Below are 14,689 nucleotides of genomic sequence, written 5' to 3' on the forward strand. Positions count from 1 at the left end.
CACCCTGTTTGAGGAAGACATAGATAAGAGGCTCTTTTCCCTCTTTTGCCAGTTTTGAAAGTGGGAACGGGGGCAAGAAGATAGTAATATATGCTGGGTAATTTTGATTTTAATAGGAGTACTAAGCAGCTGCCTGCCCCCCACCTTGTTAAGGTTGGCTGTCCACAAACTGGCTTAGACTTCTATAAGGCCCCTACCCAGAAAGCTACTGTGGGCCAGACCAGCGTGATACAGAGCATGGGGAGGTCCAGTTATATTCCAGCTGGTCTGCAGTACATTACTATGTTTAATTTGCAAGGAACATTTCTACCTGACAAACTAGTAGATACAAAGGGCTAGTCAGGAAGGCACATGCCTCAAATCAGATATCCTATGGTAATAGGAAGTCATTTTGTAATGCTAACTGACCTGATTTCAACTAAAATTGCAGCAAACAACAGCTCTGATGAGACAAGGCAGAATATGCAACTTCAATATTGTTCAGTATTCAGAAAGTTCCATTTGCCTATCAACAAAGATAGGGACACAGGATTGGGGATCAAAGGAGGCTGAGTGTGACTAGGGGTGATCTGTGCAGACTCACTATAATCCTCATTATTCTCTTCTAGTCTGAGGATGGTTGAGGTTTACTTAAGCACTCATTTCTCCAACCACCAGGTTTTTGGTTTTGTTTTTGAACTCTAGGGGTGATTTCCAGGACAGGGCCCAACATACAACTATGCTTCTAAGTTATCAGGGTTTATTCTTTTGTTCTTGCAGGGACACAAGTTTGTTCTCCGCTTTTCCCCACTGGTTTATTGTGAAATGGGGCTGAGTCAAGGGTTGCATATGGAATCCTTCAGGAATGGTAGGGAACAATCTACAGATAAAATTTTGGAGAAATGACCAATCATAAGGGCATTCAAATTCCTTCACCTCACACACCTTTCCTAGCAACGATTTGCTTGATTATAATGATCTTTTGGGTATTCATGGGAATTGAGCTTGGCTTTGGAACAAGCAGATTTAATAGGGTCAAGTTTGTTCATCACATTCAGTAGTTATTTTCCCTTTGGATATCAGATGCAGAAGGTAGAGGAATCTTTACTGCACTGATCTTGTTACACTATCTTTAAGTAGTAGAATCTGTTTTTTTTTTCATTAATTTATTTTCCATTCTCATTTCTAAGACCTGCCCCACCACAGGTAGATATTCTAGTATATTTATTATGATTCTCTTTGATTCTCTGTGTTGTGTTAGGTGTAAATGTAATTGGGTTTGAAATCTCTTTGCGTTTCTTCTAAAATTTTCAATGCATTCAATATACAGAAAAGTTTCTGAAAACATATATGTACAATTTAAAGAAGTATAATAAAATACCCACATAGTCACCAATTAGCTTAAGAACTAAGTGTGAGAATTTCTTCAGAGGATATATGAAGATACTGAATTTGATTATGTACTGTTCAGGGTTTAGAAGTATCCTATGAATCCCTTCACATGGCTCCTTCACCTGCCCCAGAGGAAACCACTATTTTGACCTTTATATTCTCATTCCCTTGCTTTTTGTGAACATTTTACCTCCCATGTATGTCTAAGTAATATAGTTTTGTTTTGAAAACATATATGGCAAGCACACATCTTAGCTGGTTAAGGAAGGGGCAATATTGGTATGATTAGGTGAAGAATTCCAGGGGAGGGTAAGCTGAAGAGAATTTGGGTTACCATCTGGCTTCAACTTCCCTAAGAATGTAAAAGGCCACTTCTAGGGAAATCTGAGAATAAAAAGTCAAGAGGAATCCAGGCATGATCAAAGACAAAAGACACATGTATGGAAATGTTAGCATGAAACCCATCAGTTTGTACAATTTATACACATTTATAGTTATGATTAGTGAGTCTAATTTCTGGTCTGCACAGCAGTCCTTCTAGTGCCTGGACTGTGTTGAGCCATGGGTTTTTCATTTCCCAGGACATTTTTTATTTATTTTTTATTTTTTGGTACTAGGGATTGAACCCAGGGACACTCTACCAGTGAGGTATATTCTCAGTCCTTTTTTATTTTTTTAATTTTGTGACAGAGTCTCACTAAGTTGCTGAGGACCTCACTAAGTTGCCAAGGCTGACCTAGAACTTGTAATTCTGCCTCAGCTTCTAAAGTTACTGTAATTACTGGTATATACACCCAGTAACTTTAGAAGCTGAGGCAGGAAGTACACTGCTCAGATTTTCCCATTTCTTTTATTTTTTTGATTTTCCCATTTCTAATCTCCCCATGACCAGTCCCAACCCTCAACAGATCACAGCATAGAACTTCAGTGAGGTGATATCATGTCCACACCTGCCCTGAGCATGTAGGAGCTGCAACAGCATGTGGTCAAGACTAATCATGATGGCTCATCTGAGGCCCACATGGCCATTCTGGCCTCAGGTCAACAGAAGACGTGCAGCTATTTCCTTCTTATTTAAGAGCAGATACCAAAGGACAAATACCACAGGGAAGTGGGTGACTAGACCCAGAGAAAACAGTTGTTGCTTGGAACCTGCAAGGGATTTGTCTAGAACCTCCTGTGAATACCCAAACCCATAGATGCTCAAGTCTTTTGTATAAAATGGAATAGAACTTGCATAGAACCTACACAATTCTCCCAAGTATTTTACCTCATTTTAATTTCTTTTTTACATGCTGGGGATAGAACCCAGGACCTCACACATGCAAGGCCAGTGCTCTACACTGAGTAACACTCCCCAGCCCATCTCCCATTCACCTTAAGTCATCTCTAAATTACTCATGGTATTCAATACAGTGTAAATGTTATATAAATAGTTGTTATGCTGCATTGTTCAAAGAATGCCAATAAAATAAGTCGGTACATGTTCAGTAAAGACAGAATGTTTTTCAAAATATTTTCTATCCACAGTTGGTTGAATCCCTGGATGTGAAATCTGTGGATACAGAGGGTCAACTGTATCTACTTTCTATTTATCTTTTATTCTCCCTTTTGTTTTCTTTATTCCCTATTATCCACACTCCCATTCCTCCCCTAACCCCCACCACATAGGCATCTTTTAAATGTGCTTAACCTATATCCCTTTGTTTGTATGACTTCTTATTTTTTCATTTTTATCAACTTGACTAGCTATGAATGCAGATCTGGATTTGAACCCAGGCAGTTTAGCTCTGGAGCCCACTGCATTAGAAGGCTCTCAAGTGACAGATCTGTTGCACTGACCCATGTTTGCATACTAATAGATGGGCCCCTCTTCCCACCATCTATACAAAGACCCTCTAATACGCTACACTGTTGTTACCTGTGGTATCTTTAGCCAAATCTGGCAGTAGTGAGAGTTTCTCACTGCTGCTGACATCCAAATATATGTATTTGGAAACGAAAACTCAGAAGGGAGAAGAACACACAGAAAAAGACATTATCATCTAATATCCTCAGACTGATAAGAAACAATATTACATTTATGAAACAAGATGAGGAGACTATAAAAACGAACATTCAGAAGACAACAACAAAGAAGTTCTTAGAGTTGAGTTATAATCAAAGAAGGATCTTCAAAGCTGCCCAAGAAAAAAGAACACTTGCAAAACCATTTCTACTGATATCAGACTTAGCAACAGTAATAAGGGAAAGCAGAAGACAGTACCATGATATTTTCTAAGTGTTAAGAAGAGAGGTAATTTAGAAGTGAGTACCCTAAAAATCAATCTTTAAAGAAGAATAAAGTTTAAAAAGGGCATTTATAGATCAACACTGACTGAAAGTTTCCTATTAAATGATCTGTACCAAAGGATCTTCTAAGGTATATATTTCAAGAAGGAAACTCATCCCCAAAAGTTGGGGTTGAGGTTTAAGAAGATGGGGAAACAAAAGGGCAAACAAATTGTTAAAACTAATCACTGTCTGCATAAAATAATGATATTGTTAATGTGTATTTTTGTGATAAGGTCTTCCTTTAAAAAAGAACTAAAATAGTCAACACAATAATGTGCAAGCTGGGAGACATTAGAGTTTTATGAATTCTTTGTATTGTTCGGGTGGGGATTATGGTAATGTCTAACTTCAAAGTTCAGGTTAAATCCGTATGGTAAAATGTCAAGGCTAACTACCAAAGTCATCTCTGGAGAGACAAATTTTAAAAAGAGAGAAAATGCACAAATACTATAAACAATGTAAAAGTTATAGCAAAAATTTAAAAATAAGAGAATACAATTTGAAAATTTAGATGATTTGGGCCAATTCTAGAAAACTCATTAATTTATTAGATAAGATGACTATAACCATAACCAGACAAATACAGTAAATGGCCAAAGACACAAAAATCCTAAACAATTTATTAGCAAACCAAATCCAGAATGAATAAAGTAAGATTAAATATAATATGAAAATGTTGGGTTTAATTCAAATGCAAGAGCTATTTACCATCAAGAAGTTCCCATATGAAAGTGGCCCTGTGACTTCAAGGGGGAAGTTGGGTCCTCTTTAAGAGCCTTAGAAAGAAGAGGAGGCTGAGAAGGAAGTCTCTCAAGAGGGCAGGGTGGGGAGGGCCTAGTACCTGTGAAGGCCCCATCATGTATGTTATGTGCTATTATAAAACACAAAGAGGGGCTGGGGAGATAGCTCAGTCGGTAGGGTGCTTGCCTTGTAAGCACAAAGCCCTGGGTTTGATCGCCGCACCCCCCCAAAAAAAAAAAAAAAAAAAAAAACTCTGCCGTGGGTATATTAACCATATTTTACAAATGATAAAACTAAGGCTAAAAGTGTTAGGAAATTTAATCACATCAATAACTACTTGAACTGTAATTCAAATTCATATTGTTCTGGGTCTGCAGATTATACTCTGAATTCTAGGCTGTTCTCCCTTTCATAGCAATAATAGTAGGTATTCAATAAATAGTGGTCGGTGCCAGTTACTGTACATCTGCTCTAATAGCAGTAGCAACTATCAAGGTAGATATTAGCCCCTTTTACTGAAACAGGAACTCATAGAGGACGGTGTCTTAGCTAAGTTCATATAACCAAGATGTAGGAACTGCCAGAGGCCTGGGGATATAGCACAGAGGCAGAGCAGTTGCCGAACAGGAAGGCTCTGGGTTGGATCCTCAGAACTGCCAAAATATGTGACAGCAGAACTTCAATCAAGTATTAAACCAAGTGTGGGGTCCCTGCCCCACTGAACAGGTCTCAGGCCCATGAAGTCAGCCCTGGATGCCAAAGGATTTCTGGTTCTTACTGGGTGTGGTGTTGCATGTCTGTAATCCCAGCAACTCAGGAGGTGACTGGCAAGTTTGAGGCCAGTCTCAGCATCTTAGTGAGATGCTATCTCAATATAAAAAATAAAAAGGACTGGGGATGTAGCTCAGTGGTAAATGCCACTGGGTTCAATCCATTGTACTGAAAAAAACTAATAAAATTTAAACAGGATCTGCTGGACTCCACAACCTACTTTTCCTGGATTAGTATGGGTCTGAATAAAGCTCAAGACCAAGATGAAGAGGCCCAGGCTACTTCCTGAAGGATAAGGCTACTTCCTGTTCCATGGCTGGTGCCAGGAGACAGGAAAACATGGGGCTGCCGGGCACGGTGGTGCATGCCTATAATCTCAGCGACTCAGGAGGCTGAGGCAGGAGGATCGGAGTTCAACGCCAATCTCGGCAATTTAGAGAGGCCCTAAGCAACTCAGGGAGACCCTGTCTTTAAATAAAATACAAAAAAGGGCTGGGAATGTGGCTGAGTGGGTAAGCACTGAGTCAATCCCCAGTACAAAAAAAAAAAAAAAAAAAAAAGAAAGAAAAGAAAAGAAAAAGATGGGGCTGAAGAAGATACTGTAACCTCCAGGACAGGGGGAGTGAGCCCAACCCCAGGGGAGTTCTAAAAGAAGTAAAAGAAGCTAGTCATATAAACTGCATGGTCTAGAAACTGGAAACTTATAGCAATAAGCTCATAGACAGTCATGTCAGACAAACTTTTCATTAACTTTATGAATATTTATCAGATTGGCACATTAGGGAGGCTACAAAATATTAATGTCTGAATTTTGGTATGTGTCAAAGTCTCCTAGGATGGTCTTGTGGGAAAATGGGTGAAATGTGAGGTAGCTTGGTACACACCGTGATGTTTCCTGTCTTTGGATCATTGCCCATGATGTACCCTTTGCCTGGATTGCCCTCTCCTCCCCTTGTTAATCAACTAGAAGATTCCTACTCATCACTTAAGGTTCACTTCACATGCCATTTCTATCAAGAGATCTTCCTGGTCTGAGCTGGGCTGTACATTCCTTATGGGTTCTTACAGTCTACTGTGCCCACCATTGTACTGTCTTGAAATTATGGTGTTGTGTCTGGGAACACACCCGGTTCATTTCTGTGTCTGATGGAGAACAGGAGGCCAAAACATAGTGGTCAAACTTAGCTCAACTGAACTGGTTAAACCCAGTGTGATAATGATTAATGCTGGCATGAAGAAGGAGGTCTCTACTAATATGCCACAAGGCTCTGTTTATATTGACGATATTCTGATGAAATTAGTGGGTGACCAAAAAGTGGGGATGGAGCATAGGGCGTATGTTAGACAACAGAACTAGTATCTAGTAATGCACAGGCAGTAAGAGTGAAGCCAGGCTAGTCCCCAAGGGGTTTGGGGCAGTCAGGGTTAAAACTCCAGAGATTGTTGCCACCTTGACAATGAAAAAAAGTCCTTTTTGTCCGAAACTTACTTTCCTGTAGTGTTCACCATTATAACAGCACTTTCCTATCTACCACACATTTACTAGCTTCTACACTGTCCCCTCTCCTCAAGTACCAATAGATAAACGTCTAAGAGGGGTGAGCCCTTGGCTTGGGAACCAAGAAACAGTTTCTCAGAGGACAAAAGAAAGGAGAATGCTAACTGGGATCCCTGTGAGATATGGGGCTTTGCTTTCCATTCCATAACAGGCAGGTACGACACAAGAGTTTGAAGGCTGGTTGAGACAGAGGAAGGCCTGCTTTCAGGAGCCCTAGAGTGTAAGGCCAGTCATATGAGAACATGGGGCTTTTTGACTATATTACCAAGTAAGAATTTGATTTCCAAAATAATCCAGGAGCTATCTTCACTGCTTCTTCCCAGGCCCCACCCTTGAGAACAATGGCATCCAAGCTCCTTAGCACGGCCTTCAGGCCTAGCCTACTTCTCAGAGCAATTCTCTCTCTCTTTCTCCTTCACATTAAGTAATCAAGTCATTCACTCATTCATTCATTCAGTTTATTCCACAAATATTTATTGTCTACTAAATATTACGATGTACTCTTCTTGGTACTGGGGATACAGCAGTGAAACAAAACAGAAGTCCCTGCTTTGTGGAGCTTACAGTCTATGGGAGAGACAAACATACCCACAGTAAATAAATATCAAATATATCAGTTGGTGATCAGTGCTTTGTAGAAAGATGTAACAAAGTATGTAAGGAGAGAGAAAATGGAGGTGAATGGGGCTATTTTATATATGTTGATCAGGAAATACTTCTCTAGGGAGGTGACATTTTGAGCATAATGGAAATACCTAGGCAAGTCATCAGATTATTTGAGAGGAAGGGTATTCTATGCAGTGAGAACAGCAAGCACAAGGGCCCTGAAGAGGGAAGCTACCTAGCATGCTTGAGGAGCAGAAAGGAGACCAGTGTGACTGCGGAAGAATGAGTGATGAGGAGAGTGACAAGAGATGAGGTGAGGGGAATCAGATTGTGTAGGAACTTTTGGGCCATGGTAATGGCTGTGGCTTTTGTTCTAAGGGAGGTGGAATCCACAGGAGAATTTTGAGCAGAAGAGGGACATGTCTGATGTGGATTTAAAAAAGAATGCAGAGAAGAATTACTAAAAGGTACTACAATACCAGGCAAAACAAAACAAAACAATTAATAGCTCCCAGGAAAACAAAGAGGTATACAACACAGAATATGTAATCAAATGTACTGTGTGGTTTAGACATGAACATTTACAGTACCACATTCATGCAACAGTGACTACTAGTTGAGTGAAAATTGTATAAAATATTTGAAGAAGTAACAGATGTAATCACAAGATGAACAAGCAACAAGAAACTACTAGGGATGACTAGGCAATTACAAAGTAAAGTATATGGATCTTGTACATATAAAAATATAACTTTTGAAATAAAATCTTAATGGAAAGATTAACCAGCAGATTAGACAGAGCAGAAGAGAATATATAAAAAGATATATCTGAAGAAATTGCTCAAAATGAAGTAAAAGAAGACAGAAAATAATGATGAGACATTAAGAGATATGGAAGATAGAATGGAAGTCCAAAATATGACTGACTAGATTCTGAGAAATAAAAAACAGAATGAAAGAGAGGCACTATTTGAGAGACAATGATTGAGAATTTCCCAGAAACTATAAAAAACATGAATATACTGAGCCATGAAACACATTTCCAAAGTAGAATAAATAAAAAGAAACATATGCTTAAATGTTTGAATGAAATTGTAGGACTCCCTACACATGCCACTCAAAAAAAAAAAAATCAACTCAACTGACAGTGTGCTGCTGCTGCTTCTTCTTCTTCTTCTTCTTCTTCTTCTTCTTCTTCTTCTTCTTCTTCTTCTTCTTCTTCTTCTTTTTGCAGTGCTGGAGATTGAACTCAGGGTCTTGCACATTCTAGGCAAGTGCTCTACCACTGAGCTATGTTCCTAGCTCAACAGTGTACTTAATAGCAATAAAGAAGACTTCTCAAATCTAAAAGAGGATGGGATCATATTCTCTTAAGTATTGAGTAAAAATACCTGTAACAAACTATCTTTTAAGAATGAGGATAGACTAAAGACATTTACATATAATGAAGATTTGGAGAATTTAACACCAAGAAACTTGTGCTAAAAGAACATTTAAACTCTATTCATAATGAAAGAAAATGATTCCAGAAGGATGGTCTGAGATGCAAGAATGGATGCATGTAAGTGCAAACAAATACTGTCTATGTAAAATAATACTGCTGCTGATGATGTAAAAGTGTGAGGTTAGGACAAAAAAGGAAGAAACTGATATGTTTGAAAACAATGGTCAGGAGGGGAATGACTAAAGTTGGAGGTTTCTAAGTTTCCTGCATTCTTCAAGAGGAGATTAAAATACTGTTTAACTTTAAAAGAAGTTTAAGTTAAACACACATGATAAATTTTCAAGGATAACCACAGAAAGAATAGAAAAAGAAATTCAAGGAATAGGGAGGGAAACATATAAGAAAACAAACCTTAGAACTGAAAGGACAGGTGAGAAAAGAGAAAAATGAAACATACAAAAGGTGGTGATAGGGAACAGCAATGTACCTCAGTGGTGGAGTGCTTGCCTGTCATGTGTGAGACTCTGGGTTTGGTCCCTAGCACCACAAAAATAAAAAAGTTAATTAACTCATTTAAAAAATAAGAATTAAAGAAGGTAGTGGTAGAAAACAGAAATAAGAAAGTGTGATGAGAGAAACAAATCCAAATAGAACACATTAAATGTAAAGACTAAATCTGCCAATTAAAAGACAGAGGTAATCATTTTAGATTTTTAAAAATGTCCAGCTATATGCAGGTTCCAAGATATATAATTAAAGCATAAAAACACAAAAATGCTCGAAACGAAAAGAATAGAAGATTATATGCCACACAAATTCTAACAAGAAGAAATGTTTGTGCTGTTACATTAATACAAGATAAAATAGACTCTGAGGAAAAATGCATTATTAGAAATAGAGAAGGGTGTTACATATTTACCCAAAATATATAACAATTATTAATGTGCATATTCCTAATACCCTCAAAATACATAAGGCAAAAAGAGAGAAAGAACTACAAGGACAAACTGACAAATCCACCATCATCATTGAATACTAACATAGTTTTTTCAATTACTGATAGATCATGATCAAAAGGATCAGTTTAGAAAAGTAATACTTGAACAACATAGTTAACAAACTTGATAATAGACATATATAGAACTCTGTATTCAACAATTAGAGAACACACATTCTTATAAAGCACACAGGAAACAATAAAAAATGTTGATCACATACTTGTTTAAGCCATAAAACAAGTCTCAATGAATTTCAAAGTGTTGTTAGCACACAGACCACGTCATCTGATCATAAAGCAATTAAGAGAGATTTCAATAACAAAGAGGTAAAATTTTAAATCCCCAAACATTTAAGAATTTAAAAACACACTTCTAGAGCTCGTGGGTCAAAGAAGTAACAGTGATGGAAATGTTCGTGTAATTAGAATTGAACAGTAACGAAAATACTACATATCTGAAGTTGTAGAAAAGCAGTATTTGGGGGGAAATTCACATTTTTAAATGCACAAATTAGTAAACAAGAAAGATTGAAAATTAATGAGCTCAATGTGCAAGTTAAGAAATCAGAAAAAGAACAACAGAATAAACCCAAAAAATGTGGAAGGAAGGAGATCAAAAAAGATAAGAGCAGAAATTAAAGAAATAGAAAACAAAGATACAATAGAGAGAAGCAACAAAGCCAAAAGCTGGTTCTTTGAAAATACTAATAAAATAGACAAACCTCTGGTGAGATTGATCAAGAAAAAAAGTGAGAAGGCACAAATAACCAATATTAGCAATGAAAAAGGAGACATAGCTACAGATTATATACAGCAGAGAATAAAAAAAATAAAGGAACTGCGTGCTAATGAATTTGAAAACATAGACAAAAATGGACAAATCCCTAGGAAACTATCTTACCAAAATTGACTTGAGAAGAAAAAGAAATTCTCAATTCTCAATATTCCTATAACTACTTAAGAAATTGAAGTAGTAATTAAAACTCTTTCACACCAAAAGAACAAACAAAAACATCAAGCAGAATTTTCCAGTTGGTATATGGATTACAGGTTGGTGAAAAGATACTGGTTCCCTCAGCCCTACAGGTGGCCAGGTAGGACCTGAGACAGTGCAGACCCTAGGAAGACCACCTCTCTGGAGAGCCTACCCTCCTCTGGAGATCCTTAGAGAGTGGCCCTTAGTGAAGTAGGGCCTGACAAATCCCTCTGCAGTCCCTGCAGGTGGTAAGCACAAATAAGCAACATCCAGCCTTCAGTTACTTACTGCTCTGTGAAATGTGCTAATAAGCAGGGCCAAGGAGATGCTCTACCACTTGGACAGCCTCTTCAGTAGCCAGCTTCTGTGGTCTTCTGCTCTTTTGAGGACAAGGGGCATGTGGAGCTGCTGGAGGAGTCTGTGTTGCAGTTTCCAAGAAACACCATGCAGAGCCAAAGTTGTAACTGGTTGGGATGGGGCTGGGTGCGGGGTGGTCAAGCAGGGGCTTCTGGAGGGTGTAGCTCCAGGTAGAAGCCCTGAAACTCTGTCTTCCCGAATATCAGATACTTCTATCCGTTTGTAGCCCTTCTAATGATGTCCAAGCTAGCTGCAGGGTGATGGTTCTAATAATGATTCATGTTCTGCAAATAAGAGCTTCATCATTATTTTGCAATAGTTAAATAAGAAAGAGATCAACTGGCTTTGAAATCTACTCATATTATCATAAGAAAATTTAACTATATATATATATATATATCAGTGAAAAAGAAAAGCTGTTACATATAATTTCAACTATTAAACACCTTTGAACACTTTAAAAATTGGTGTTAAATATTTTAACACCTACTGGTACAAAAAAGATTTGTTGATTGTAGTGTGTTCTTCAAATTTTTAACATTCATTACGAAGTCTTGGTTTGGATTTGTGGGTAGCTGTATCAAGCATAAGTCCTTATATTTTAAAAAACATGTTATGGAAGCAAATGTTAAGATTTTTTTATTAAATTTTCTACAGATTTTAGTTCAGAAGTTCAATAGTAACTCAATATTTAAAAGGAAAACGCCAGGCCAAAAACAATTTTACAGGCGCAATCTACCAAATGGATCTTTTCAGTCATGGAGTATCTTCCAAAATGTTGTAAAAGAAGGAACAGTCTGGCTCATTCTATGATACCAGCAGAATCTTAATGCCAACAGAAAATCAGGACAGCAAAAGAAAGGAAAATTAAAGACCAATTTTACTTATGAACACAGATGCAAAAATACTAAACAATTAGTAAACCAAATCCAGTACTGTATAAAAAGGAAAAGATTATAACCAAGTTATGTTTATAACAGAATTTCAAAGTTCCAGAATGAAGGAGATCTACAAATATCATTTGACAAATTTTTAGATTATTGGAGGAAAAATCCATAATCATCTGAAGAAATAGAAAAAAAATTTGATGAAAAAACTCAATACCCTTTCATGACTTTAAAAAATAATAAAAGCTTCTTAGGATGGAGCAATGGGATGGAATTTGTCTAACCAGATAAAACCTATAGAAATCTACAGCAAATATCATTGTTAATAGGAAACAGTTAGTGGTGTTTTCACTAAAATACACATGACAGAGATGCCAACTATCACCTTTTCTATTCAACACTGCACTGGATATCCTGGCCATCTCAATAAGACAAGAAAAATAAACAAAAGTCAAAAATGAATGAAATGAAAAAAGTTTTCATTATTTATAGATGAAAGAACTATCAATATAGAAAACACAAAAGAATGGACAATTTAAAAGTAACCAGGGCTCCTTGGAGAAATGACTGATTGAAGGACTGGAACAGAAAAAGACAACATGAATCTGATGCATCTTGTAGTGCCAAAAAGTAAGGAAGCTCTCAAAAACAAAGAATGAGGACATGTCAAAGGGACACAGAATCCAACCTGAAAGAATCCTCAGTGGGAAAAACTGTAATAACTTGAGCAATAAAACAAAGAACAGAGTACTGGGTTTATAAGTTAAAATATTAAATAAATATGCATGATATCATACTGATATAAATAAGTGACAGAATAAATAAAGGATAAGAGCTAAGTTTTTACAAAAGAATTCCAAATCATATGTATAGATATGACCTCCTCAGGAACTGGAGCTTAGTTCCTCCTCCTCTCCTTGAGGGCAGTCTAGATTCATCCAAAGAACAGAATATTAAAAGGAAAAAACAGCAATTTTCCCATGGAGAAACCTGACAAACGTTGTCTTAACTAAGGGATGAAAGTTCACATCACCAGGGATGTCCTGTGAACACCACATACTCCCTGATATGGCGTGATGAGAAAGACAATTAAATTCCATGGCATTCTTTTAAGAAATAATCCCAGTGTAATGAGAAAACCTGAGACAACTCCAAATTGAGGGACGGTATCTTCAAAACTGTTAGAACCATGAAGAACAGGGTAGACCAAAAAACTGTCATAGACTAGAGAACATTATGGAGATATTAAAATGAAATACAATGTGGTATTTTGAATTAGACTCTGGAATAGAAAAAAGACATTAGTGGGAAAACTGATAAATCCATGTAATGGCTGATGTTTAGTTCTTAGTTCAATAAATGTACCACAGTAAGGCGTACATAAAAACTCTCCATACTATCTCTCTACCTACTTTTCCATAAATTTAAAATTACTCCAAAATGAAATGCTTAAAAATAATAGAAGTTTGTAAGGTGAATGGTAACAATATCAATCAACAAAAACGGATCCATTTCCATATACCTGAAAAATAGATACAATATTAAATAAAAATTCCATTTATAAAAGCAGAAAACTCTAAGTAAAAAGGGGTAAATCTAATTTAATATTTGCAAGTTCTTATGCAGAAAATTGTAAAAGCTCAAACAAAAGACATTCGAGAATTTATTTTAAATAGAGGGATATATTCTGTTCACAGCTGAGAAGACTCAACATCATAAATTTATAAATTCTCTTCAAACTGATCTGTAGATTCATCACAATTCCAAAATTTATATAAATATAACAAACAGATTCTGAAGTGTGTTTGAAATAAAAGGGGCCAAGGATATATGATACTCCTGAAGAAAAATAAGATGGGAAGATTTTGTGATATTAAATATCAAGATTTGTAAGGAAGCTAAGTAATTAAGGTAATGTGGTACTGGTTCAAGGACAAAAAGTTGGCAAACAGCAAAGAGAGCCCAGAAACAGACCTATACAGATAAAGAACTTTGATGTATGAAAGAAGTAAATCATTAGTTTATTCGTGTAGAAAATAAAATAAATAGCTTCATACCTTATACCCACATAAAAATCCATTCCAGTTGGATTCAGGACTTAAATATAAAAGGTAAACTTATTAGAAGAAAACAAAGAGGCTGTAATATGTTGGTCAGGGAAGACAAGAAAAAGTACTGGCTATAAAAGGGAAAAGATAGATTCATTCAACTCAACTAGAAAACAAGAATTTCTGGTCATGCAAAGATACAATAAAGAAAAAAAAGCTGCTAGGTGCAGATGCACACACCTGCAATCCCAGTGACTTGGGAGGATGAGGTAAGAAATCACCAGTTTGAGGCCAGCATCAACAACTTAGTGAGATGCTGTCTCAAAATAATAAGGGCTGGGGATGTAGCTCAGTGGTAAAATACCCCTGGGTTCAATCACCAGTACCAAACACACACACACACACACACACACACACACACACACACACACACACAAACAAAACCACAAACTGAGAAAAGATATTTAACACATTGATACATATACCTCATAAATGATGAATATCTAAAATAAATTGCCAGGCGTGGTGGTACATGCCTGTAATCCCAGTGACTTGAGAGGCTGAGGCAGGAGGATTGTGAGTTCAAAGTCAGCCTCAGC

At 36.9% G+C, this 14,689-nt stretch overlaps 1 protein-coding gene across 17 annotated transcripts in view; it reads right to left on the reverse strand.

The window, feature by feature from the left end:
- The window catches only part of KANTR (KANTR integral membrane protein), a 65,444-nt gene that overhangs the window by 27,971 nt on the left and 22,784 nt on the right, over positions 1–14,689 (reverse strand). The window contains exon 3 of one of the 17 annotated variants that reach the window (XM_079123785.1): positions 5,974–11,439. The exons of the other annotated variants lie outside the window; for them this stretch is intronic. Coding sequence (XP_078979911.1) covers positions 10,387–10,617 — 231 coding nt within the window. The 5' untranslated portion in view covers positions 10,618–11,439 and the 3' untranslated portion in view covers positions 5,974–10,386. Of the gene's footprint in view, positions 1–5,973; positions 11,440–14,689 lie in introns of those variants that run through there. 17 annotated transcript variants of the gene reach the window in all.

This window comes from Sciurus vulgaris (assembly GCF_902686455.1).
Source record: "Sciurus vulgaris genome assembly, chromosome: X".
NCBI classification, from domain to species: domain Eukaryota; kingdom Metazoa; phylum Chordata; class Mammalia; order Rodentia; family Sciuridae; genus Sciurus; species Sciurus vulgaris.